At 47.4% G+C, this 23,294-nt stretch overlaps 1 protein-coding gene across 1 annotated transcript in view; it reads left to right on the top strand.

Moving 5' to 3' along the window:
* The first annotated feature begins 1,614 nt into the window (after positions 1 to 1,614).
* The window catches only part of SNX9 (sorting nexin 9), a 77,769-nt gene continuing 56,089 nt past the window's right edge, over positions 1,615 to 23,294 (top strand). The window contains exon 1 of the mRNA XM_049765347.1: positions 1,615 to 1,694. Coding sequence (XP_049621304.1) covers positions 1,683 to 1,694 — 12 coding nt within the window. The 5' untranslated portion in view covers positions 1,615 to 1,682. The remainder of the gene's footprint in view (positions 1,695 to 23,294) is intronic.

The raw sequence follows: 23,294 nt of genomic DNA, 5'->3' as shown, positions 1-23,294 counted from the left end.
ATGCGGAAACATGGGCAGGCTATGACTTCAGTGGATAACAGAGTATTTCACCATTATTTAATTAACCCAGTTATCATTTTTTTTTTTTTTTTTTTTTTGGTTTTTGGGCCACACCCAGCGTTGCTCAGGGGTTACTCCTGGCTGTCTGCTCAGAAATAGCTCCTGGCAGGCACGGGGAACCATATGGGACATCGGGATTCGAACCAACCACCTTTGGTCCTGGATCGGCTGCTTGCAAGGCAAACGCCGCTGTGCTATCTCTCCGGGCCCTATCATTTATTTTTTGAAACAAAAAAAAGTCTTTATCTTCCAAGCATGCCCTTTAGAGTTGAATGAAAATCTGGCCTGCCCTTCTGAGATCCCTCCTGATTTCATAAACCACTATTTCCAATTCGGAAGATAACAAAACGTGACTGAGAGAATAAATGAATAAATAAATAAACAAACATGGGGGTTCGGGGGTTTTGTAGGCCTCAAATTCCCATTCAGGACAGTTGTGACTCTGAGACCTCGAGGGGCCCCCTGGAGAGACTTTTCTTTCTTTTCAAGGAAGTTTTATTTTAGTTATATTTTAGTTTTATTTATTTTTGTGGTATAGGTGCAAGTCAATGCTCTACCAAAGAACAATTTTAAGAATGAAAATAGCCTTAGGGACCGGAGAGATAGCGTTTGCCTTGGCTGCAGAAGGATGGTGGTTCGAATCCCAGCCTGCCAGGATCGATTTCTGAGCGCAGAACCAGGAGTAACCCCTGAGCGCTGCCTGGTGTGATCCAACAGTCAAAAAATAAAAATAAAAAATAGCCTTTAATTTAAAAAACTCAAATAAAAAAATGGCCAGGGTAATTTAAAGTATTTTCATTTTCTACATAGATCATCTCTTGAGTTTTGAAATGTTTCATGTAAGACCAACACTGAAGGGGCCAGAGAGACAGCTAGTACAGAAATGACCCAAATGTTGTCTCTGATATCTCATAGGGTCCCACAAAAAGCCCAACAAAAGTGATGATGATCCCTGAGCTACAACTAAACCCTCAAGCCAGCGAGCTGCGTTGGCCCCCAAACAACTGACTTCTGCCTAAGAGTTCTGAACACAAGTTACCACTTCTCGTCTCCCTAAGATCCAAACGGTAGAAAATAAGTATCATAGAAGAAACACAAAATATCTGTTTTCCAGGTCGAGACCAACCCAGGAGGAGGAGGCCGGGTAGTGTGGGGCGCGGCCGCTCCACCGCCCCCCAAAGGCCAAGGGGCTGGGGACATCGCGATCGCGTGCGTCCAGCACCCCTAAAGCCCGGCTGCGGAGGCGCACGGTGGGTGGGTGCCCCCGGGGTCCTCCCCGCGCCCCGAGAGGCGGAACAAAGGGCGCGGGCCGGGCTGGGCCGGGGCGGGCCGAGGGCCGGGGCGCGCTTCCGCCGGCCGCGCACGGTCCAGGGGCGGCCCGGCGGGAGTTCCAGGAACTGCAGCGGCCCGAGTCGCCGAGCCCGGGGCGCCGAGAGCCGGGAGGCAGGAGCCGGGAGAGGACCGAGGGGCCCCAAGGCCAACGCAGCTGCCGCGCCGGGCCCAGTCCCGGAGCCGTCCCCGGAGCCTTCCCCGCCGCTGCCGCTGCTGGCCGGGCCGGGCCGGGCCGGGCCTCCGCGAGACGGGCCGCAGTCGGGCCGGGCCGGCGGGTGGAGCCGCCCGCCATGGCCACCAAGGTGAGGGGCGCGCGGCTCGGGCTTGGGCCCGGAGGGTGATCGGGGACGCCGGGCGGGTCGGGGAGGCCTGGGCCGGGGCGCCCCCGAGCCCGGAGTCCCTGGAGGACGGAGGAAACAAAGTTGCCTCTGAGCCTCAAGGACCCATCCCCAGGCCTAGCCGGCCCCCGGCTCACCCCTGCCACCTTTCACTGATTATTCTTGGGGGGCTGTCATCGTTATTGATGAGTTATGGACTGCTCTTATTGGAGTCAGGGGCGCTTCGTGTCACTACTACTAATTGGGGTTCATGACTGCTATCGATTATCCGGGTTAGGGGCGTCTCATCACGGTCCCTGCCCACCCCGCAGGTGGGGCGACTCCTGATTATTGGCTGTTATGGGAGGTGGGGCACTTTGCTACTGGTTCTACTCGTAGGTGGGGATGTTTTATTATGATCGAGGTGGATGTTTTAATATTGGCTATTGGGGAGAGCGCTTTATTACTATTCTGGGAGGTGGAGGGCTTTTTTTCTGATCGAGGTAGGACTTGATTAGTATTATTATTGACTAGAAGGGGCGACCCCCCTGGACAAGGGACGCAGTGTTTCCATCTAGTGCCCGAACCTCCTGCCTGCACTTCCCTGGTCCCGGGCTTGGGGCCCCATTTCTCCCGGAAGGCGGTTCCCAGTCTCCAGGGCAGTGTCCCGCGGACGAGGACCTGGCAGGCCTGGCTGGCTGGCCTTGGCCCGGTGGTTCTCAGGCCTTGGCTGCCACCAAGTCCTGGCCGCTCTTGAGGGTCTGTGGGTGCAGAGTGCCGGCCAGGGGGATCCTCCAGGGATGCATGTAGGTCCCGGTGCCTGGAATCTGCTGGTTGTTGTAGGTTCCTTCACCCTTCACTCCAGTCCGCTTCCTCTTGTTTTCTTTGGAGCCTCTGAGTTTGCTAAGAGTGCCGGAAACTGTTCTGTGTCCTGCTGGGAATCGATCGGGTTTGGTGGAGACGCACTAGTTTAGGGGTGATGTGAAATCACTCAGACAACGCCAGGGGTGTCCTGTTTATTTGGGTCTGGCCGGTTCCGTGCCCTGACCCCTGACGAGGTGTGCATTTTCAAAAAGGGGTGCTGGGTGTGTACTTTGAAGGGATCACTCCTGGCTCTGTCAGTGATCCCTAACTCCGCATCAGCTGCCCTTACTCTGCTCCACTGCAACTCTTCTCCCCTGGCTCCTATTACTCTCTCTTTATGGTGGAGCGTCGCCCCCAAGGGCCTTGTTATCCTCCTGCAAATAATTGTGCCCTGCTGCATGCTCTTCTCTGGCTTAATGCCCAGATGGAACGTGCTGCTTGTCCATGTAGGTCTTTTAGGAACAAGGTTTAAGCTTAAGCCAACTCTCTCCAGATTTTGAGTTTCGCGGCTTCTTGCCAAGCGTGCCCAAAATTACTAATCACAGGCCCTGTCGTACACTCATCTTGCAACCTTAAGTGCTGCTTGTGGTCAGTATCTGTGTGGTGGTCGGAGAACTGTGGTATTTTGCACCGCGCACTCCCTTTGAAGTGGTTCTACTCACCAAGGGATGCCCATCTGATTATTTATGAAAATGGTGTGTGACTTTGATGCTGGAGCGATGACGATGGGTCTCTATGTTTGGCCACAGTTCCCAGGCCCAATAGTGTCCAAAAGGTAAATGTCTGAGTAATCAAGATGCTCCAACTTAGAAAACTGGCAAGTTTATTGGAAGGTAAATAGAAGAGAAAGAAACTCCTCAGTAGGAAGGGATCTTAGGGTAGGACTAAGTTAAGTATGGCTGGTTTTGTGAAATTGTGCTTATTTTTTGTTTTGTTTTGGGGCCACACCTGGTGGTGCCCAAGGGTTACTCCTGGGGTGCTCAGGGGACCTTATGGGATGCCAGGGAACAACCTGGGCGGGCCATGTGCAAGGTTATTGTCCTCTCCACTGTCATTTTGCTTTGGCTCTTCTTGTGGGGTTTTGTAGGAAAACTGGGCCTTTAAGAAGATTCTCATTTGTTTCCCAGAGATTCCTTCTTAACTTAGGACTCATCTGTGTTGCTAAGACTAACACCCTGTATGTATTTATTTAGTGCTTCTTAGGTTATTGATTTTACTATCTCCCTGGGCACTGTCCACTTTCTCCTGGTCTCCTATAAGCCCAAGAACTGGGGCAGAAGTTTTGGTTTTAATTTAAAGTGTAAACTGCCCAGTCTCAGGAATCTGCAGGAATGTCTCAAATGTAGACTAAGACAGCTAGCATGGAACTGCAAGCACCAGTGGACAAGGGGGAAACTGAGGACTCCTCATTCCATGGATAAACCTGGACTTAGTTACCTTCCATAAAATTAGTGACAGTTTCCAGGCTGAAAAGTGAATAAAAGTGAGTCCTCTGTCCCCATCTGCTGTGCCATCACTGCTCAGATCTTTTCCACAGGCACATCTTCCCTCTTGCAAACCAGCCATTGCCCCTTAAAAAGGGAATGTCCTCCCAGAAAAGCTCATGTGTGATTGATTTTTCTTTGGGGCGAGGTGGGGAGAGAGAAGGGGAATGCATACCTGACTATACTCTTGGCTCTATACTTAAATACCACTCCTGGCTGTGCTCAGAGCCCCTATGTGATGCTGGGGATTGAACTCCTGTCAGCTGTGTGCAAGGCAAGTTCCCTCCCCGCTGTGCTCTCCCTTAGGCCCTAAAGAAGCTCCTATTAAAAGGGAACCTTCTGGAGCCAGGAGTAACCCCTGAGCGCTGCCGGGTGTGAGCCAAAAAACAAGCAAACAAAAAGGAACCTTCCTCAATTTTTATAGTTGCCTGACTTGTGTGAATCTTGTGTTAAAATGCCTTTTTTATTTGTATAAACTTGTCTGGTTTTCCCTCCTGCCTTTACAACTTCAAAATGGTTTGGAGTGTTTAATCCCAGGTGGGTGGGTGAGAAGTGACAGGTCTCAGGGAAGGCGCCTCCTGCTGCCCAACCCAGTGGTCAAGGGCCAGTTCCTTCCTCACTGATTTCATAGATCCATTTTCTACCTATTCCCTTTTATTAAAAAACAACAACAACAACAAAAGGGGACGGGAGCAGAGCACAGCCATAGCACATTAGGTGAGCACCACCCAATATGGCCCCAAAACAAACAAACCGGAAAAAACAAAACCTGAAATTCCACCAATAGTTTCTAGTAGAAAGAATCTTTTAGAAGAAAAGCTAAGATGTTTCTTTAATGGAAGAGGCCTTTGCTGCCTGAGAAAGTTAATGAGTAACTGCATCTTTTTTTTTTTTTTTTTTTTTTTTTTTATAATTTTTTTTATTTTTAATTATGAGAACAAGGATGCAAAGAAGGAGGACAAGGTAAAGTTACAGTGGAAGGACAATACATAACATAATTCTCAGAAGTCCCCTTGCTGATATCCCAACTTTGAAATTTCATCCAAAGAACATTAAGATTGTAACACACTATAATATTTCTTAACAGCACACAAGGCAATCTAAAGCCATAAAACTTACATAACTCCTTAAACATTACAGGCATAGCATTTTTTTTACATTTCCATATTCATGCATATTAGCTTAAGTTAACCTCAAATCTTAACTGGGTTCTTTTTAAGGATTAGAGTCAAAGGAGCACAGCAAAAATGGTGTTGGAGTGGCAATTGTTCTTTGCATAGGCCCACCAAAATATGAGGGACATGGAAAGAAATAACCTTGGCCTAAATACACAAAGACCCGACCCCTGAAGTTTCCTGGCACAAGACCAACTCCAGGCTCCAGGCACGCTAGATCGTCCAATCCAAGACATTGTCTGTAGTGCCAACACACTTATACCTTTCACACAGTCTCTGTTGTTGGCATCAAGCTTCTGTATTAACGATACTGGTATCTGTATATCCAACATCAATCCAAGACGTTGTCTGTAGTGCCAGCACACTTATATTTTTCACACAGTCTCTGTTGTTGGTATCAAGCTTCTGTATTAAAGATCCTGGTATCTGTATATCCAACATTGAAGTCAGGATGTGGAGCGTCCTCTGGTTTCACCTCACAATCAAAGGGCAATGCAGGGAGCCCTGTCCCGTAAGCAAGTCGTTGTTGTTGTTAAGTCTTCTCAGTGTTAATGGAAGTCTCTTTTGAGCAGGAAATGTCTGAGCAGTGTAGAGTCTTCCTTGGTAGAGGATTGCTTCCAGGTGATGCTATAGCCCAGCCTGGATGTTTTGTGGATGGCTTCCCTGGTTCAGGGAAATGCCCTTTCTTCTGAGGTCTGTGCCAGGTCGTTATGTCAATGTTCAGGGTGTAAGGTCCCTTTGCACTACAAGATTTGTCTGTACCAATCTCTATTAGATAGGATCTTATTTATATGTATTCTATTTGCCCATTTTAATGTGCCTATGCAAAAAAGGAGCAATGCCACGTGGTGTTCTTGGCGCATATGGGGTTGATGAAAACAATTATGATTCAATCATAAGCATTAATCTGGGGGACTCTTTCTCTAAGATTCCTTGTTAAACAGCTCAAAACTAGAAGATGAAAAGTGGTTAGAATCGTCACTATATAAGACATCATTTAGTAAGAATTATAGCTGTCAGAGAAAAAACATAAATTAATCTAAAAAAATACGTGTTCATTTTATGTATCTTGAAACAGTTTGGGGTTGTTACACACAATACACGGCTTGGGTCTGTGATAAGGCTTGTACACTGTAACTGCATCTTTTACAAGAGTCATCTGCTGTTTGCTTCTAATAATTACCCCAGAGGGTGTTGATGTGGTGTAAGTAGGTGCTCCTTCTCTCCTTCTGTGCTCTCTTCATGTTCCCAGGAGCTTGGAGCTTGCACAAGCTCTGTGGCTGTATTGTCTTGGCCTCCCTGAGCGGCCTCACAAGATTATATTTTACAACAGTCAGATGGTGAACTTAGGCTTCAATTTAATGTTAATTAAAAGACCCAAGGCTTGGAAAAGAAACTCTTCCTCTCTATATTTCAAAAGGGACATTAAAAAATATAGTGAATGGAAGCAAATCCATAGTTCTATTTCTATGTATGCTGTCATTTCCCTGTCCAAGTCAACCTTTGGTAATAATGACTTTGGGTCCTTTTGTGCTTACATAATGGCTTTGTCGGAGGAATTGTAATAAGATTCTAGGTGCCCTTTACGGTTTATTTAAAAGAATATTTTTTTTTATTTTCAGCTCCAGTACCTTAAGTTACGTGTGTGTTTGTTCTAGTGTTTAGTTCAGTTCAGTAGATGTGAAATGTTGAAAATAGTTCAGCAATGAAGAATTTCTCCAGACTATTCCATAATAAATGCTAGAGAAAATAGTTTAGCATCCGTGCTTTTAACTCTACTGTCCAAAAACCTCTAGCCAGGATAAGGCCCTTTCAAAAGTGCCTCTTCAACTTATCCACAGAACTGACTTTCCCTGGTGGTGGAAGGAGTCCCTGGGGCCAATGAGGGAAGCATGTTGGTGGGTGTGGGGCAGGGACCATGTATGCAAAAATCTGGCCTTCACCATATTATAAATGGGGGAAGGGAGAAATGTTCACTATGCTTTGCCAAAAATAAATAAAAATAAAGAGATTAAAGTTGTTTTTTAAAGCATTGTGGAAAATGCTGATCATCCACTTTAGCCTAACAGGAGGAGTAGTCTTTTTCTGGTGCTTAGGGCTTACTCCTGGCTCTGCGCTTAGGGATCACTCCTGATGGGCTCCAGGGAACATATGGGATGCCTGGTTGGCCATGTGCAAGGCAAGTGCCCTGCCCCCTGTCCTGTGGCTCTGGCCCTAACAGTAGAGGCTTTAAAAGTATTTTAGTAGAACAGATTCAAAAGCATAAGCTTCTTGCCAGGTTTTCTGCTTGCCATTTTTTTCATCAACCATCTGAAAATCCAATCACAGTGGGTGTCTTCCCCTCCTGTTTTTGGGCCACACCCAGTAGTGTTCAGGTTACTGCTGGCTCTGCACTCAGAAATCACTCCTGGCAGGCTCGGGGGACCATATGGGATACTGGGGATTGAACCCAAGTCGGCCACGTACAAGGCAAACGCCCTACCTGCTATATTATCTCTCACTCCAGCCTCTCCAATCACAGTTTTACACGGAGTGCCTGCTTGCTCTCACAAGCTTTCTTCCTTACCCTTTGATGTCAGACTAACCCTCACCTCAGGTCCCTTTGCCACCAGCAAGGACAAAGCCCAGGGCTCAGTAAACATTATTACCTTTATTACCAGAAAGAATGCTAGGTTTTCTAGCCCCTGTCCTTCTGTCTCCTGCCAGAGAACAAACAGATAGGCCAGTGAGATTAGTGACTCTTTATCTCCAACTATAAACTGTTGTTCTTTTCCTTGTGTGCCTTAAGTAAACATTTTCTGAATGGCACCCTCCCCCCCTTGGGTGGAAACTACACAGCAGCACTGGGATTTAGCGGTGCTTTTATTCCTGTAAGAATTCTTTTTCTGAAGTTCTCCAGTACAAGACAGCTCAATAGGCTTTTTGCCTTGCCTGCTGCTGACCCAGGTTCGAACCTCGGCATCCCATGTGGCTCCCCCTGAGCACCTCCAGGATTAATTCCCCAGTGCAGAGCCAGGAGTAAACCCCACCCCACCGCACCCCACCCCCACACCCAACACCCACCTCCTGGGATTGGCCCCAAAACAAACAAAGAATTCAGCCTCACTAATGGTCCCTGGAGAAACTGGACTTCTGACTAGTTTTAAAGACATTGGAACAACTTCCTATTTCTGAGCGTTAACTGAACCTTCATGTGAGTTGGTACAAATTGCTGATTTCAATAAATAGAAAGTTTTCTTTCCTATGAGGTGGGTAAGAAGGAGCCAAAGATTAAATCCAGGACTTCAGACAAGCCGGGCAGACACTCACTCTGCTACTAGGCCATGTCCTGCCCTCAATGTTTTTGCAATGATTTCTGACTTAACTGGAACCAGGGAAACCTGATCTAAAAAGCTGGGGGCTGGAGCCATAGTACCGTGGGTAGGACAACTACCTTGTAGGCTACCATCCCAATTTCATCCCAGAACCACATATAGTTTCTCCCATTCTAAGCCCCTCCAGGAGTGGTCCCTGAGCACAGAACCAGGAATAAGCCCTGAGCAATGCTGGGTATGGCCCAGAAACAAACAAAAATTACATCACATTTTGTGAGCTGTCTGCCACATCTAATCCTGTCAGTTTTCATAAATAGCCCACCCGTGTATGGAGAGAAGAGCGTGTTCTGTATCTGACCATTGCCACAAACTCATCAATTGCTGTCACTTATTCCTTATAGCTCTTTAAAACTTTTGCCTTCTTGATGAAGATATGAAAATAGGGAGGGGAGTTTAAAAATGTGTCTAGGATTGGGGGTCTGAGCTCCAACAGAGAGCTGGAACATATGCTTGTGCACAGGGCCCTGGACTTGATTTCCCGCACCAGTGGGCTCCAAGCATCAGACCAAGGGTAGCCTCCAGTACTAAAAATCTCTCTAAATGTTAGAATTAACATTATTTTCTGCATGAATTTAACTTCCTATCATCATGAATGATTCTCTACTGTGTATTTCCTTAAAGACAATCCTTTTCTAATGCTAATATGGTTTCACTGGCCGACTTTTGCCTCATGATTAAAGTTAAATTTCACCTTTTGATCTAGTCTGGAACTGCATTTATTTATATTTATAGGTAAATCCTGATTTGTTTGTTTTTTTTGAGGGGGGGAGGGGGTCACACCCATCACACTCAGGGATTACTGTTGGCTCTCAGAGCTCAGAAATCGCTCCTGGTTGGGCCCGGTGAGATAGCACAACGGCGTTTGCCTTGCAAGCAGCTAATCCAGGACCAAAGGTGGTTGGTTAGAATCCCGGTGTCCCATATGGTCCCCCGTGCCTGCCAGGAGCTATTTCTGAGCAGACAGCCAGGAGTAACCCCTGAGCACTGCTGGGTGTGGACCCCCCCCAAAAAAAAAATCGCTCCTGGCAGACTCCGAACATATGGGATGCTGGGGATCGAACCAGAGTTCTTCCTGGGTCGTCTGCATGCAAAACAAATGCCTTACCTCTGTGCTATCGCTCCCGACCCTAAATTTTGATTTCTGACCGCCATCTTGGTGGCTCTCTGCTTCCTCCCCATCCCACCCTCCCACTCTATTTCCTACTTCTCAACTTGTTTGTTTATTTGTTTGGGGGGAACCACACCTGGCAGTTATGCACAGGAGTTACTCCTGACTCTGGCTTCAGAAATCAAGAAATCACTCTTGGCAGGCTGGATGCTAGAGATCTAACCTGGGTTGGCTGCCTGCAAGACACATCCTACCCGTTGTACTACTGCTCCAGGCCCCCCCCCCCCCCAACTTTTTAAAACTCCCTATCTTTCGTTTTTGGCAGTGGTTTTGAATGAACATTATGTTAGCATTTCAGGGTTGAAGTTCAAATTTACTTAGAAAGAACTTAAAAAAAAAAAATCAGCTTTGGGCCCGGAGAGATAGCACAGCGGTGTTTGCCTTGCAAGCAGCCGATCCAGGACCAAAGGTGGTTGGTTCGAATCCCGGTGTCCCATATGGTCCCCCGTGCCTGCCAGGTGCTATTTCTGAGCAGACAGCCAGGAGTAACCCCTGAGCACCGCTGGATGTGACCCAAAACCCCCCCCCAAAAAAACAAAAAAAAATCAGCTTTGTCATCTCCCTGAGTATTGTTACATGTCATCCAATTGTTTAAGTTTCTTTTATGTTTCACAATTTTTTATTTAAAATATTTTTTCTATTTAAAAAGTATCTAATGTTTTACATTTAATCAGATTTTACCATATCTTTCTTTATTATTGATTCATACATTTTTGCCCGTCCTGGGAGTATCCTTTTCCATTAGGGAAGATTTGTTGCTGCTAAATCTCTGCAGGTGAAAGTTTTATCCAATGGGGTGGAGTTATAGTACAATGGGAAGGATATTTGATTTGCATACAGCCAACCCTGGTTTGATCCTCTACATCCCATATGGTCCTCGGAGCACTGCCAGAAGTGATTCTGAGTGCAAAGCCTTGAGCATTTCTAGGTATAGCCTCCCCCAAACCCCAAGCAAACCAAGAAAAAAGAAAATTTGGTCTAGAATGGCAAGACTCTGCGGGTTTTCAGGCATTGCCCTGGGTTTCTCCCAGCTCCTTCACTGAATCTATGCCCTAGGTAGTCTGTCCATTCTGCCTGGCAGCAGATCGTTTGACTCTCTGGGCCTGTTTGTGAGGCCTGGTATTGTCTTGGGTGCTTTACAGTTTGCTTCATCAGTGTTTCCACGCGTGGGCATATTCCCCAGCTGGGGTTTTACCACACTTCCTGGCTGCGCTGGTTGTTTTCACTGGTTCCAGCAGAGCTTTCTGTGTTGACGGAAAGGTTCTAAGACTGGGCAGCCCCTGTGGTAACCACCCCCCACAGCTGGCTCTGCGGTCAGTGCCTGCGAGGAACTGGGTCTTTCATTTCCATCGAGCAGCAACTAACTTGCAGCTGATGGCTGCCAGATTGCACAGTGGAGTTCCAGAATATTCCAGTGCTTAGTTGTGCCCGGAATATTGTCTCTCTTCCATTCTCTTTTGGAAATTCCTTATAGTCTGAAAAGGTCCAACAGATGCCTCCCTTTCTCTCAGCCTCTCATATTTTCTTTGTGATGCATTCTAGGTTTCTTCCTTTTCTTTTCTTCCTTTCTTTCTTGGTTCATATCCAGCTGTGCTTATGAATCGCTCCTGGCTCTGTGCTTGCTCCAAGGTCACTCCTGGCTCAGTGCTTGAGGGACCAGGCATGGTACAAGGTCTGATTCTGGGTTGAGCAAAGCAAATACCGTCCCAACTCTAGACTTATTCCTTATCATTATTTATTGGGGGTTGGGGGTGGGGGGACACACCAGTGATACTCTGGGGTTACTCCTGATTACATTCAGAAATTATCCTGGCAGGCTCAAGGGACTATATGGGATTTGGAAACCAAACCAGGGTTGGTCTCATGCAAGGCAAACACCTTCTCGCTATGCTATCACTCCCTTGACATATTTCTTTTTGTTGTTGTTGTTTTTGGGTCACACCCAGCAGTGCTCAGGGATTACTCCTGTGTCTACACTGAGAAGTTGCTCCTGGCAGGCTCAGGTGACCATATGGGCTGCCAGGACATATGGGCTGCCAGGATTCGAACCTCCATCCTTCTGCATGCAAGGCAAATGCCCTACTTCCATGCTATCTCTCTGGCCCGGACATATTTCTTTAGCCTTATTCCTATTTCTTTAGTCAATGCTCTTTTGTGTATTCATTTGTTTTTTTCAATTATTTCTGAATTTTAGAAATCAAATTTGCTTTTATTTCAAATCTATTTGGTCATTCTTTGCGGCTTCTTGTTACTCTTATATATATTTTTTTTCAATTCTCTCTGAAGCATATTCTACGTTTATTTGAAGTCAGTTCCCATAGCTGGAGCAGAATCTGGCGCTGTGACTCTTCTTTATTACTCTGATGCTTTTTTGCTTGTTTGCCTTGTGACTTTACTTTTCCTATGAGTTGCTTCTTCTTGGAACTTTCTGGATGGGAATTCTGACCAGAGACGTTGGTGGCAGTTCTAGTCACCCCAAGAGAATTTGGCCAGCCTCAGCCTGTCTTCGGGGGGCTCTCTGTAATCTTGAGAGTATTGTGACTTGTGGTCCTGCCTGAATGTCTCAGATATGCCCAGTGGTGGGCAGCGGCCCTCAGCTTGCAGGAAAATAAATGCAGGCCCTGCCTGCTGGCATCGTAGGTCTTTTTTCTCTTTGGGGGTTCAGGCTTCAGTTTGATACAGGAGTGTCTCACCCAGCCTGGCCCCCAGAGCACTTGGAGACTCGAGGTGCCCGGAGTTTTGAGGGCGGGTGGGTGGATTCCTGTTTCAGCACGTTCTCACTTCCCCTTATCACCTCTGGAGTGTTCCGTGCCTTTGTGCCACTCAGCAGTCCATTTCCGATTGTGTGTGTGTGTGTGTGTGTGTGTGTGTGTGTGTGTGTGTGTGTGTTAAACTCAGCACTGCAGTGTGAACATATGGGGGACGGGACAGGAAACGGGATGGTGTGTGCTGGGAACAAGGGTCCACAGCACTATGTGAGGCTTCTGGTGGGCCACAACTCGGACAACGCAGAGGGAGAGGGGGAGCAGTGCGGCACTTCCCTTCCAGTTTGTATCACAGACACACCTCATGTCACTCACATATACAAACATGTTCATACATTCATTGGCTCCCACATTCATTTATACACACACATGCATATATCTCACACACTCACATACATGCAAACACACACATTATCCTTTCCTTAGTGAAAAGACAGAGCTTGCACACAAACACACATTCATGCCCTCCCTTCCTGACTGAGAAGACAGCACTTGCATACATACCACATAACTCTTCCTTAGTGAAAAGACTGCACACACTTGCACACACAAATACAGATACACAGACAGTGAGAAGACAGTGCTTGTACACATCACATGCAGACACCCCTTAGTGAAAATGCACACACATATACACACGTGATGCGAAGATGGCGTTTGCACACGTATTCTCACACATACAATGAGAAGAGAGTGGTTGAGGCTGTTACTCACTGTGACTTGCTTCTCCTGTGCAATCGATTTTTTAGTATCTGCCAACCGATGTCAGGGATCTGTAGAGGGAACTGGAGTTCACCTGTTTGTGAGGTGCTTTACGGCATTGTCCTGTTGAAAGGACCGGAGAGCTGTTCAACGACACCAAGACTCGAAGTTCATGCAAAAGCAAGGGGTTTATTATTCAAGCATATATGCAGGGCCACCCAGCATAGAGGCTGAGAGCCCTGATCACAAATCCAGCAATTATTTTATAACACTCTAGTACAATGGAAAATTTACAGAACACAGCATGACCATTGATTTTAGGAAGTTTAGTGACTTACATTTCAGGGAACATTTGGCATATTTATCACAGATACAGTAACAGGTTGTACAGGTTCAGTGAATTTTCAATTGCAGTCACCTTAACCTTTGGGGGGCTTTCCGGGCATATGCAGAGACTTTTAAAACTTTTTTTTTTTTTTTGGTTTTTGGGCCACACCCTGTGAGGCTCAGGGGTTACTCCTGGCTATGCGCTCAGAAGTTGCTCCTGGCTTCTTGGGGGACCATATGGGACGCCGGGGGAATTGAACCACGGTCCGTCCTAGGTTAGCGCAGGCAAGGCAGGCACCTTACCTCCAGCGCCACCGCCCGGCCCCCAAAATCTTTTCTTTTTTTTTTGGTTTTTGGGCCACACCCTGTGACGCTCAGGGGTTACTCCTGGCTATGCGCTCAGAAGTTGCTCCTGGCTTCTTGGGGGACCATATGGGACGCCGGGGGATCGAACCGCGGTCCGTCCTAGGCTAGCGCAGGCAAGGCAGGCACCTTACCTCCAGCGCCACCGCCGGGCCCCTTAAAACTTTTTAATTGTTCGTGTTCCTTTTCACTGTCCTTTGGGGCAAATTCGCAGGGTGGGTGTGGCATGCCTGGGCTATCTTAATCTGGGTCTAGCAGGTAGTGTGGTTCCAGGCCCACAGGGCGGGGCGGAGAGAGCTGCGCCTTGGGCCCCCAGTGTCCAGGGGTGCTCAGGACATGTGGAGGGGTAGGGCGAGGCTTTCTGGGTTCCAGCGGATGCCTCACACAGCCTGGTGACCAGCGAGCCTGCGAGCCTTTCAGAGACAGAAGTTTGGGAGGACCTCTTCCTCCTGGGCTGCTCTGCTGGAATCTTAGCCCCAGACAGCCCCTGATGTAACTCGCGAGGACCAGTGGGAGCCCATCTGGGGAGCTCAGATCTGGGGTTCTGCTGATACTTCGGCATTTCCGCTGAGGCTGAAGAGGGCAATTAAGGCCTGGAGGCACCCTTGGCTGCAGGAGTGCAAGAGTGAAGGGGGCTGGCACAGCTGGCTGCGCAGTGTCCAGAACCGGTGCTCTGTGTCGTGTTTTTCCCACAGCCATTGAGAGATTCCCAGTGGGGCTGGCAGTGTCTCTTGCATGCAGTCCCAGGAACTTCTTGCTTATCTCTTAGTGCCTCTGTATCCTTGGCATTTGGAGTAAGGAATGGTTACTGCTTTTGTGAAAAAAAGGAAAGCAACTTCCCCCCTTAATTTCTGCCTAAATTTCCTGTTCTTGGCCAGGACCTTCTGTTCTTTGGTTTCCAAAGATAAAAATAATGATCTAAATTAAAGCTTATCAATAAAGTGGATGTGCTTCAGAAGGAGTCATACAGCGACTTTGGAGGGTGATTACAAACTTTTGGGACAAGCCTCACTGAGCCCAGCCCTTAGGTCAGGCTCACTTCATGCTTGTGATGAGCCTCTATGAAGTAGAGACTGAGCAAGTGCTCCTCATTTGGGTACAGACCACCCTCTCTAGGGTTTAGAACTCCAAATTGAAAAGTAAAGTTTTGCAGCTTTTGGTTCATTCCTGCACTTTGCCCTGTGATTGCTATTAGCAGGACAAAAAGTGGATCCAATAAAATCTTCATAGGCAGAAGGTTCCAGAAAATGAGCTGTCTTTAGGGTAGTGAATTACAGAGGATTTGATTGTCCTTCTTAATCCTTCACAGACAAGACAGTACTCCCCAAAAAGATGGATCTTAACCAAAAATAAATATTTTTTTTTGCTTACATCTTAAGCTACACCTGTTGTAGCTTACGTTAGAACAGTCTCTATACTATAATAAGACATAACACAAACTTTTAAAACTCATTCCCATTTCATTGATTTTTTGGGGCCACATCAGGTGTTATTTTTGATTTATTCTTGACTGTGCTCAGACATTACTCTGGGCAGTGCTGGAGGGCCATGTACAGTACCAGTGATTGAACTAGAAATGTCAGTTGTTGCAGACCAAATGTCTCAAACACCCTGTGCTGTCTCTCTGTCCACTCCCCATTCCCATTTTTGATAAGGAAACATGTGGCTTATTTTTGCTGTAGTTTGTGTCATGAAATTGGTAAGGTGGTGGTTCTCTAAATGCAAGTATCGAGAATTTTCACCCCCTCAGCCTCCTTTCTGTAACCCCTGCTGTCAAGGGTGATTAAGGCCATGGGCATGGGCATGAGAGTACTGAGTCCCAAAAGTTCCTCCCTGTTTGTGGGTCATAGTTACGTGTCCTGAGTCTCAAGCAGGAATCGAGGATCTCTGACACTTACCAGGAAGCTTATAGTCACAAACTGAGATACTCTGAAGACCCCAGATTCTTGATTGGGTGGACACCAGCATGGCCTCTATTTGTGTGATTCTTTTCTTTTCTTTTTCTTTTTCTTTTTTTTTTTTTGGGGGGGGGGGGTCACACCCGGTGGTGCTCAGGTGTTACTCCTGGCTCTGTACTCAAAAATTGCTCCTGGTGGCTCAGGGGACCATAAGGGATGCTGGGTTTCGAACCACCATCCTTCTGCATTCAAGGCAAATGCCCTACCTCCATGCTATCTCTCCAACCCTGACCTTCCAGCTTTTTTGTTTGTTTTTGTTTCACTGGACCCTATTCACCAGATGTTTTCTAGCCAGACACTAGTTTTTTATTCTTAGGAGCAAGCCCCTGCAACAGGAAAGGTGCATCTGCCTCATCACATTCTCTCTGCTCATGAGCTGGAGAAACTCTGAAAAAAAAAAAAAAAAAGCATTTCAGGGACAGGAGCTGGAGGAATAGCACAGCAGGCAGGAAGCTCACCTTACATGCAGCTGACCAGTTTGATTTTCTAGCATCTCATATGGTCCCCCATACCCCACCAGGAGTAAACCCCAAACTCCTAGCCAGGAGTAACCCCTGAGCATCACTGGGTGTGTTCCCCAAACAAACAGATAAAAAAACCCAACCAACCCCAAATCCAAAACAAAGCATATCATGGAGATTCTCTGCGAATTAAAGCCAGAATTTTCAGAGTGGGCTTCCCACATGCCTTTCAGTGAAATGCAGTGGGTGGTTTGGTGAGGGATATTAGGACACCCTGAAACAGGCTCAAGACCCAGCAGATATATGAGCACCCTTTGGAGGGACTCTGTAGTACGTTCTCTGGCTGAGAGGTGGTACAGTCCTACTGTCTCAGATCCCAGGGTGCAGTACTGAGCCCTGTGGGGCCAGAAAGACAATGGGATATTATAAGCACCCCAAGAATTCTGCCCTTTGTGGGCATTATGTTGAGAGGTGAGGGATGCAGCACGCTGGTTCTGGGTGAGAAAGTGTGTGCGCATTCTGGTGTCCAGACACTCCTCCAACTCTCACCCGGTGTGTAGGGAGAAGGTGCCTCTGAGTTGACACCCCTAGACACACCGTGAGGGGTCAGTGAGTCAGATGTAGGTCTCTGAGCTGGAGCACTGCTCACCTGGACAGGTTTGAGGGGACCCGGTCCCTAGAATGTTGGGGCAGTGCCCGAATGAGCTCAGACTGGAGGTGGGCGGGCTGGGGGCACTTCCTGTACCCCAAGGAAATGGACCATTGCTTCTTCTCTGTTCTTTTCTCGCTAAAGAATAACACTTGCGTTGAATGGTGGAGCAGAGCGGTAAGAACTTCATAAATGTACTGTTTGCTTTCACACTGGCCTGTCCATATTTCTCTCTGCTAGAAACGTCACAGATCATAGTTAATTCAAGTCAAATTTGGACAACCCTGAGTTCCACTGCTGCTTCTTTTTTTTTTTTGGGGGGGGGTCACACCCGGCGGTGCTCAGGGGTTACTCCTGGCTGTCTGCTCAGAAATAGCCCCTGGCAGGCACGGGGGACCATATGGGACACCGGGATTTGAACCAACCACCTTTGGTCCTGGATCGGCTGCTTGCAAGGCAAACGCCGCTGTGCTATCTCTCCAGGCCCTCTACCGCTGCTTCTGAGTGGGAGCTGCGGGGCAGGTGGGAAGCCCTCACCTGACGGGGCGTGGTCCTGGCCATGTCCAGTAACAAGAATTTTTAGGGTTTTTTTTAAATTATCTTTTTGTTTGTTTTTTTTGGGGGCCACACTTAGCAGTACTCAGGGGTTACTCCTGGCTCTCTGCTCAGAAATTGCTCCTGGCCGGTACAGGGGATCCTATGGGATACTGGGATTTGAACCACACAGGGGATCCTATGGGATACTGGGATTTGAACCACAGTTGGTCCTGGGACTGCAGCTTGCAAGGCAAAAGCCCTGCTGCTGGGCTATCTCTCTGGCCCCTAATTATCTTTTTTGTTGTTGTTTTGCTGTTTGGGGCCACACCCAGTGGTGTTCAGGGGTTACTCCTGGCTCTGCGCTCAGAAATTACTTGGGAAACCAGATGGGATACCTGCAATCAAACCTGGGTCAGCCATGTGCAAGGCAGAAACACTTCCTGCTGTACTAGAGCTCCAGCCACTATTTTTTAATTATGTTATGAGCCATCTCCAGTGGTGCTCAAGGCTGACTCCTTGTTCTGCACTCAGGAATCACTCCTGCCAGTTCCCAGGGGGGCAATATGGGATTAAACCTAGGTCGACCATATGCAAGGCAAATGCCTGATTCACTATACTATCATTCCGGGCCAATTAAATGATTTTTTTTTAAAAACGTGGTGCACTCTAGGTCCATTGGTGGAGGGAGGTTGACACTGATGATAGAAGGGCCCTGATTCATAGTATATCTGAAATTCAACTATGAAGGACTCTTTAGATCAGTTTATTTCAATAAAATAAAATAAACCAGGAACTATGTTATTTTAGAGTACTTGTGCTTAAAAATTCCATATCTTTGAGGTTGTCTTTTGGAGATGGGGTTAGGGTACACCAAATTAAAATGCAAGTGTCAGTATTTTCCTTGCAATCTTTCACCAGATTATTGGGGCGGAGCATACCAGAATATGCTCAGGGTTACTCCTGACTCTGCACTGAGGGATCATTCTAGCTCCCATTTAGACATTGTCTTAAAACTTTGGGGTTTGAGCAGTAGTACAGTGAGGTGGGTGTTTGCCTTATACATGGCCAACCCAGGCTCGATCTTCAGCATCCAGTAGAATCCCCCAAGCAGCATCAGGAGTGATCCCTGAGTGTAGAGTGTAAGCCTTGAGTGGCACTGGGTGTGGCCCAGCCCCTCCCCCACAAAGATAATGTCTAAACAGTTTGACATGATTCACTGAGTTTTGTTTTGTTTTTTTTTTGGTTTGCTTTTTGGGTCACACCCGGCAGTGCTCAGGGGTTACTCCTGGCTCTATGCTCAGAAATCGCTCCTGGCAGACTCAGGGGACCATATGGGATGCGGAGATTCAAACCACTGACCTGCATGAGAGGCAAACGCCTTACCTCATGCTATATCTCCAGCCCTGGGGTTTTTTTGTTTTGTTTTGTTTTTGGGCCACACCTGGTGACGCTCAGGGGTTACTCCTGGCTATGCGTTCAGAAATTTCTCCTGGCTTGGGGGACCATATGGACTCTGGGGGATTGAACCAGTCTGTCCTAGATTAGTGTGTGCAAGGCAGAAGCCGTACCACTTGCACCATCACTCCAGCCCCATGATTTACTGTTTTTAACCTCTTATTTATAAATACCCTAAACATAGACGTAAGTACATGAGTCAGTGGTGGTCTGTGTGCGTATCCCCCAATTCTGGCCATGACAGGCGTTTCACTCACTCCTTTGGATACCCTTTCTCTGAATTTTTTTATTTGTTTTTGTTTTGGGGCCACACCCAGTGACGCTCAGGAGTTACTCTTAGCTATGTGCTCAGAAATTGCTCCTGGCTTGGGGGACCATATGAGACGCCGGGATCAAACTAGGTTCGTCCAACCATGTGCAAGGCAAATGCCCAACTACTGTGCTATTACTCCGGCCCCTTCCCTTTGAATTTTGAAGTAAACACTAGCCATTATTTCTTGACTGAATATCCGGGGTAAATCCATAGTAGCTTGAAATAGTCTCACGGTTTGTGGTACTAACATTCGTGAAGTCGCCATCTGCTGCATTGATGTTGCTTGCTTGCCCTACACTGAGGTCAGAACAGCAGCGTCCAGTTTAGATACTTGGGAGGTGATGCTTACGACTGTTACTGACTGGCAATGAATCTGCCAAGGTTTATCCAAAACAGTGTTTGCAGGGCTGGAAGGTTGACAGGGCCTAAGGCCCCTCTTTGCACACTGCTGACCCAAGTTGGAGTTGCTAGCACTGCATGTGGTCCTTGGGCACCACTAGGGGTCGCTCCTGAGCACAGAGCCAAGAGTAGCCTCTGAGCATTGCTGGGTGGGGACAGAGCAATTGTACAGCGCTAGGGGTGCTTGCCTTGCTGTGTCCCACTCGGGTTCGATCTCTGGCATCCCATCTGGTCCTCTGAACCAGCCAGGAGTGAATCTTGAGTGCAGAGCCAGGAGTAACCCTGAACAATCCTGGTATGGCCTCCCCCCCCCAAAATTATCTGGTGAAAGATTGCAAAGGAAATACTGACACTTGCATCTTAATTTAAAATACGTAAGTATAGGGCCGGAGCAGTGGCATGGAGCGGTAAGGCCTTGCCAGAGCTAGCCTAGGACGGGCTGCGGTTCTATCCCCCGTTGTCGCATATGGTCCTCCAAGCCAGGAGCGATTTCTGAGCGCATAGCCACGAGTAACCCCTGAGCGTCACCAGGTGTGGCCCAATAAACAAAAACAAACAAAAACCCCATAAGAATACATTTATTTACCAATCCTTTGCTAGAATGTTGAGATTTCTCCTGAAGATAAACCACTTTAATCAGAGTTGTAACAGATCTCTTGTATAGTGTCAAAATAACTTCCATTCTGTGCTTTAAAGAACTTAAAAATAAATTTCAAAGTGTTGTGAATTTGGGATATTTTGTTTAAAAAAAATGATCCTTGGGGCCAGAGAGATAACACAGAAGTAGGGCGTTTGCCTTGCATGCAGCCAACCCAAGACAGAAGGTGGTTCAAATTCTGGCATCCCACATGGACCCCCATGCCTACCAGGAGTAACTCTGAGCACCGCAGGGTGTGACACCCTCCCCCCAAAAAAAGATCCTTTAAGCCAGAGATAAAATACAGCAAGAAGGGTGCTTGCCTTGTACACAGCCAGTTCCAGTTTGCTCCCTGAGCCCCACTGGAGTGATGCTGGACTAAGCCCTGAGCATCCCTGCAAGTGTCCCCAAACAAAACTTGTATCACTTGTCTTAACTGTGTGTCCATTAAACTTATTTTTACAGTAAGCCTTTTAGCAAGTTAATTTTCTTTAAATTCACTGCAGGTAGGATGCTTGCCTTGTATTCAGCCAACCCTGGTTTGATATGCAGCATCCTCTATGGTTCCCCGAGTCCTGCCAGGAGTAATTTCTGAGTGCAGAGCCAGAAATAAACCCTGAGTACTGTCCAGTGTGACCCCAAAACAAAACAAAAATTAAGTTTCCTCAACCATTTAATTTTGTCTTCTTAGGATCAGCCAGTCAATTCCCACTCATTTTACAATCTTCTTAGCCCAGGCAATGATTCAATTGTTTAGCTACAACAGCTCTGATTTAGGATTTAAACAGATTTAAGAGCCCTTATGGTCAGCTGCTGTTGCTTTAACTCTCATCAGAAAGGTCGCCCTGATTTAGGGACTGCCCAGAAATGCCAGCAGGCAGGCTGGAGCGAGGGCAGCCGGCCCGAGTGCCACCTCATATCCGAACCCTAGCGCCATAAGGGCTTGAGAATCTCTCAGAGTGATCCCTAAATAAGCTGGAGTCATCCCTGAACACTGCCAGGTTAGGCCCCAAATAAAATAAAATACAAATGGTAGAGGGCAGAGTTTGTATCAAGGGAGTCTTATCAGCCTAGGGTCAGCCATGGTCATCTCAGAGAGCCACTGTCAGACCAGGGAGTGTGTGGATAGTGAGCCCCCCCAAAGGCCCTGCTGGCTTTGGGGAGAACTTAAGTGAATTTACTCTTTGCTCCTCACTGCTTTAGCTGGATCAGTCTTTGGTGCCACGACATGATTTACAGTTAACAGCATTTTCAGTGGAGAGGGATTTGGACCACTTGTCTAAAAATCCATGAAGCTTACCAAAGTCATTCAGTATCATTTTCCTTTTTTTATTAGAAGAAAATGGTATGACAAGAGCCAGAGAGATAGTACAGTGGGTAGGGCACTTGCCTTGTACAAAACTTGTACAAAAATAGGGTTCTATCCCTGTCATCCCAAATGCTCCCCTGAGCAAAACAAAAACACGAAAGAAAATGGTATTACAGGGGCTGAAACCTGGGTCTATCTGGATCAGCCACGTACAAGGCAAATGCCCTTTCTGCTGTGCTGTCACTTCAGCCCTCTCCTCCTGTGTCTTAATTTTGTTGTCTTTGGAGCTTATTAAAATGTACAATTACGGGAACTGGGTTACCTCAGAGGATAAGAGAAAAGGCCATCTCTGCCCTGGAGGCTTTAAAACACTGTAGCAACGCGTCTTCTTTGAGAACCTCCAATCCCCCCATTGCTTTCTGCCACCCTGCCTGCCTCCTGCTTTTCTCCCCCCCTTCTCTCTTCTTCCTCCTCCCTCCCTTCCCTACCCCCTCTGTAAGTGGGCACTTAGAGGGGCTCAAGGGACCCACTGCACTGTCACACTGGCTCTTTAGTTTCTCCCATTGTCCCTCTTTCCACCTCCAGATGGGTCCTTTGCTGTGTCCCAGTGGAGAGGGTACCAAGACTAATCAGTGGGATTCCGTGTTTTCAGGGACCATGCTGGGGAACATCTGGGCAGAGGTGCCCTTCCTGCTCCTGGTCTGCTGGTGGGAACCCGCACCTCGTCATGTCCTGATGCTAGTGACTGTGTGACCTGACCCCATGTGTGTCCACCCCTCTGTACCTTGCATGGTGGCCAACATTGCCCGACTCTCCCATTTGTTCCATATAGCTTTCTGTGCAGTGTTCCAGGCTCTGCCACTGTATCCTGTAGGAACCGAGCGAATGTGCCCATGAGCAAGCCACTCCTATACACACACATGCACACACACACACACACCATTCACACACAGTGCAGTGCTCCTTTGGGACTGGACCCTTTTCCCCCAATGACCCCCCTATGACCCCCTCAGGGCTGTGCAGTCAGGTGCACAGATCACCCACAGCCCCAGATCCAAAGTAATATGAGGCTCAGGCATTGATGATAAATAATGATAAAGATTCTGAATATTATTGTTTAGTTTTTATTTGGGGCCATGCCCAGTCATGCTCAGAGGTCACTCCTGCCCATGTATGAAAGAATTTCCTGTGACAGACATCGAACCTAGGTGGTGCAAAACAAATGCCTGTGCAAGTTCTTTTGCACACCAGAAATTGCTTTAAGACCATTTATTTATTTATATTTTTGGTTTTGGAGCCACACCGGGTGATGCTTAGGGGTTACTCCTGGCTATGCACTCAGAAATCACTCCTGGCCTGAGGGTCATTTGGGGTTGGGATCCACTGGCTGTGTCAGAAGCCAGGATCAATATGGCCTTATGCAGAAGACCTTTGGAGTCTGAGTTCTAAGATCTGCAAGCTTCAGTTCAGTTTGATGAATGCTTGCATGGAAAACATTTTGGTTCTGTGATGACTTAGGACATGTGGTTGAAACAGGTCATATCTCACATGGGGCATCCACTCCCCGCTGTATTTTGTCTCCTTCCCCACTCATAGTCCCTTGGATTATTCAGGAATAACTTTGCTCTGTTGCATTTTCAGGGTG

This window comes from Suncus etruscus, chromosome 18, assembly GCF_024139225.1.
Source record: "Suncus etruscus isolate mSunEtr1 chromosome 18, mSunEtr1.pri.cur, whole genome shotgun sequence".
In the NCBI taxonomy this organism is placed as follows: domain Eukaryota; kingdom Metazoa; phylum Chordata; class Mammalia; order Eulipotyphla; family Soricidae; genus Suncus; species Suncus etruscus.
Note: the sequence above shows the minus strand (reverse complement) of the source record. Positions and strands in the feature narration are given on the sequence as shown.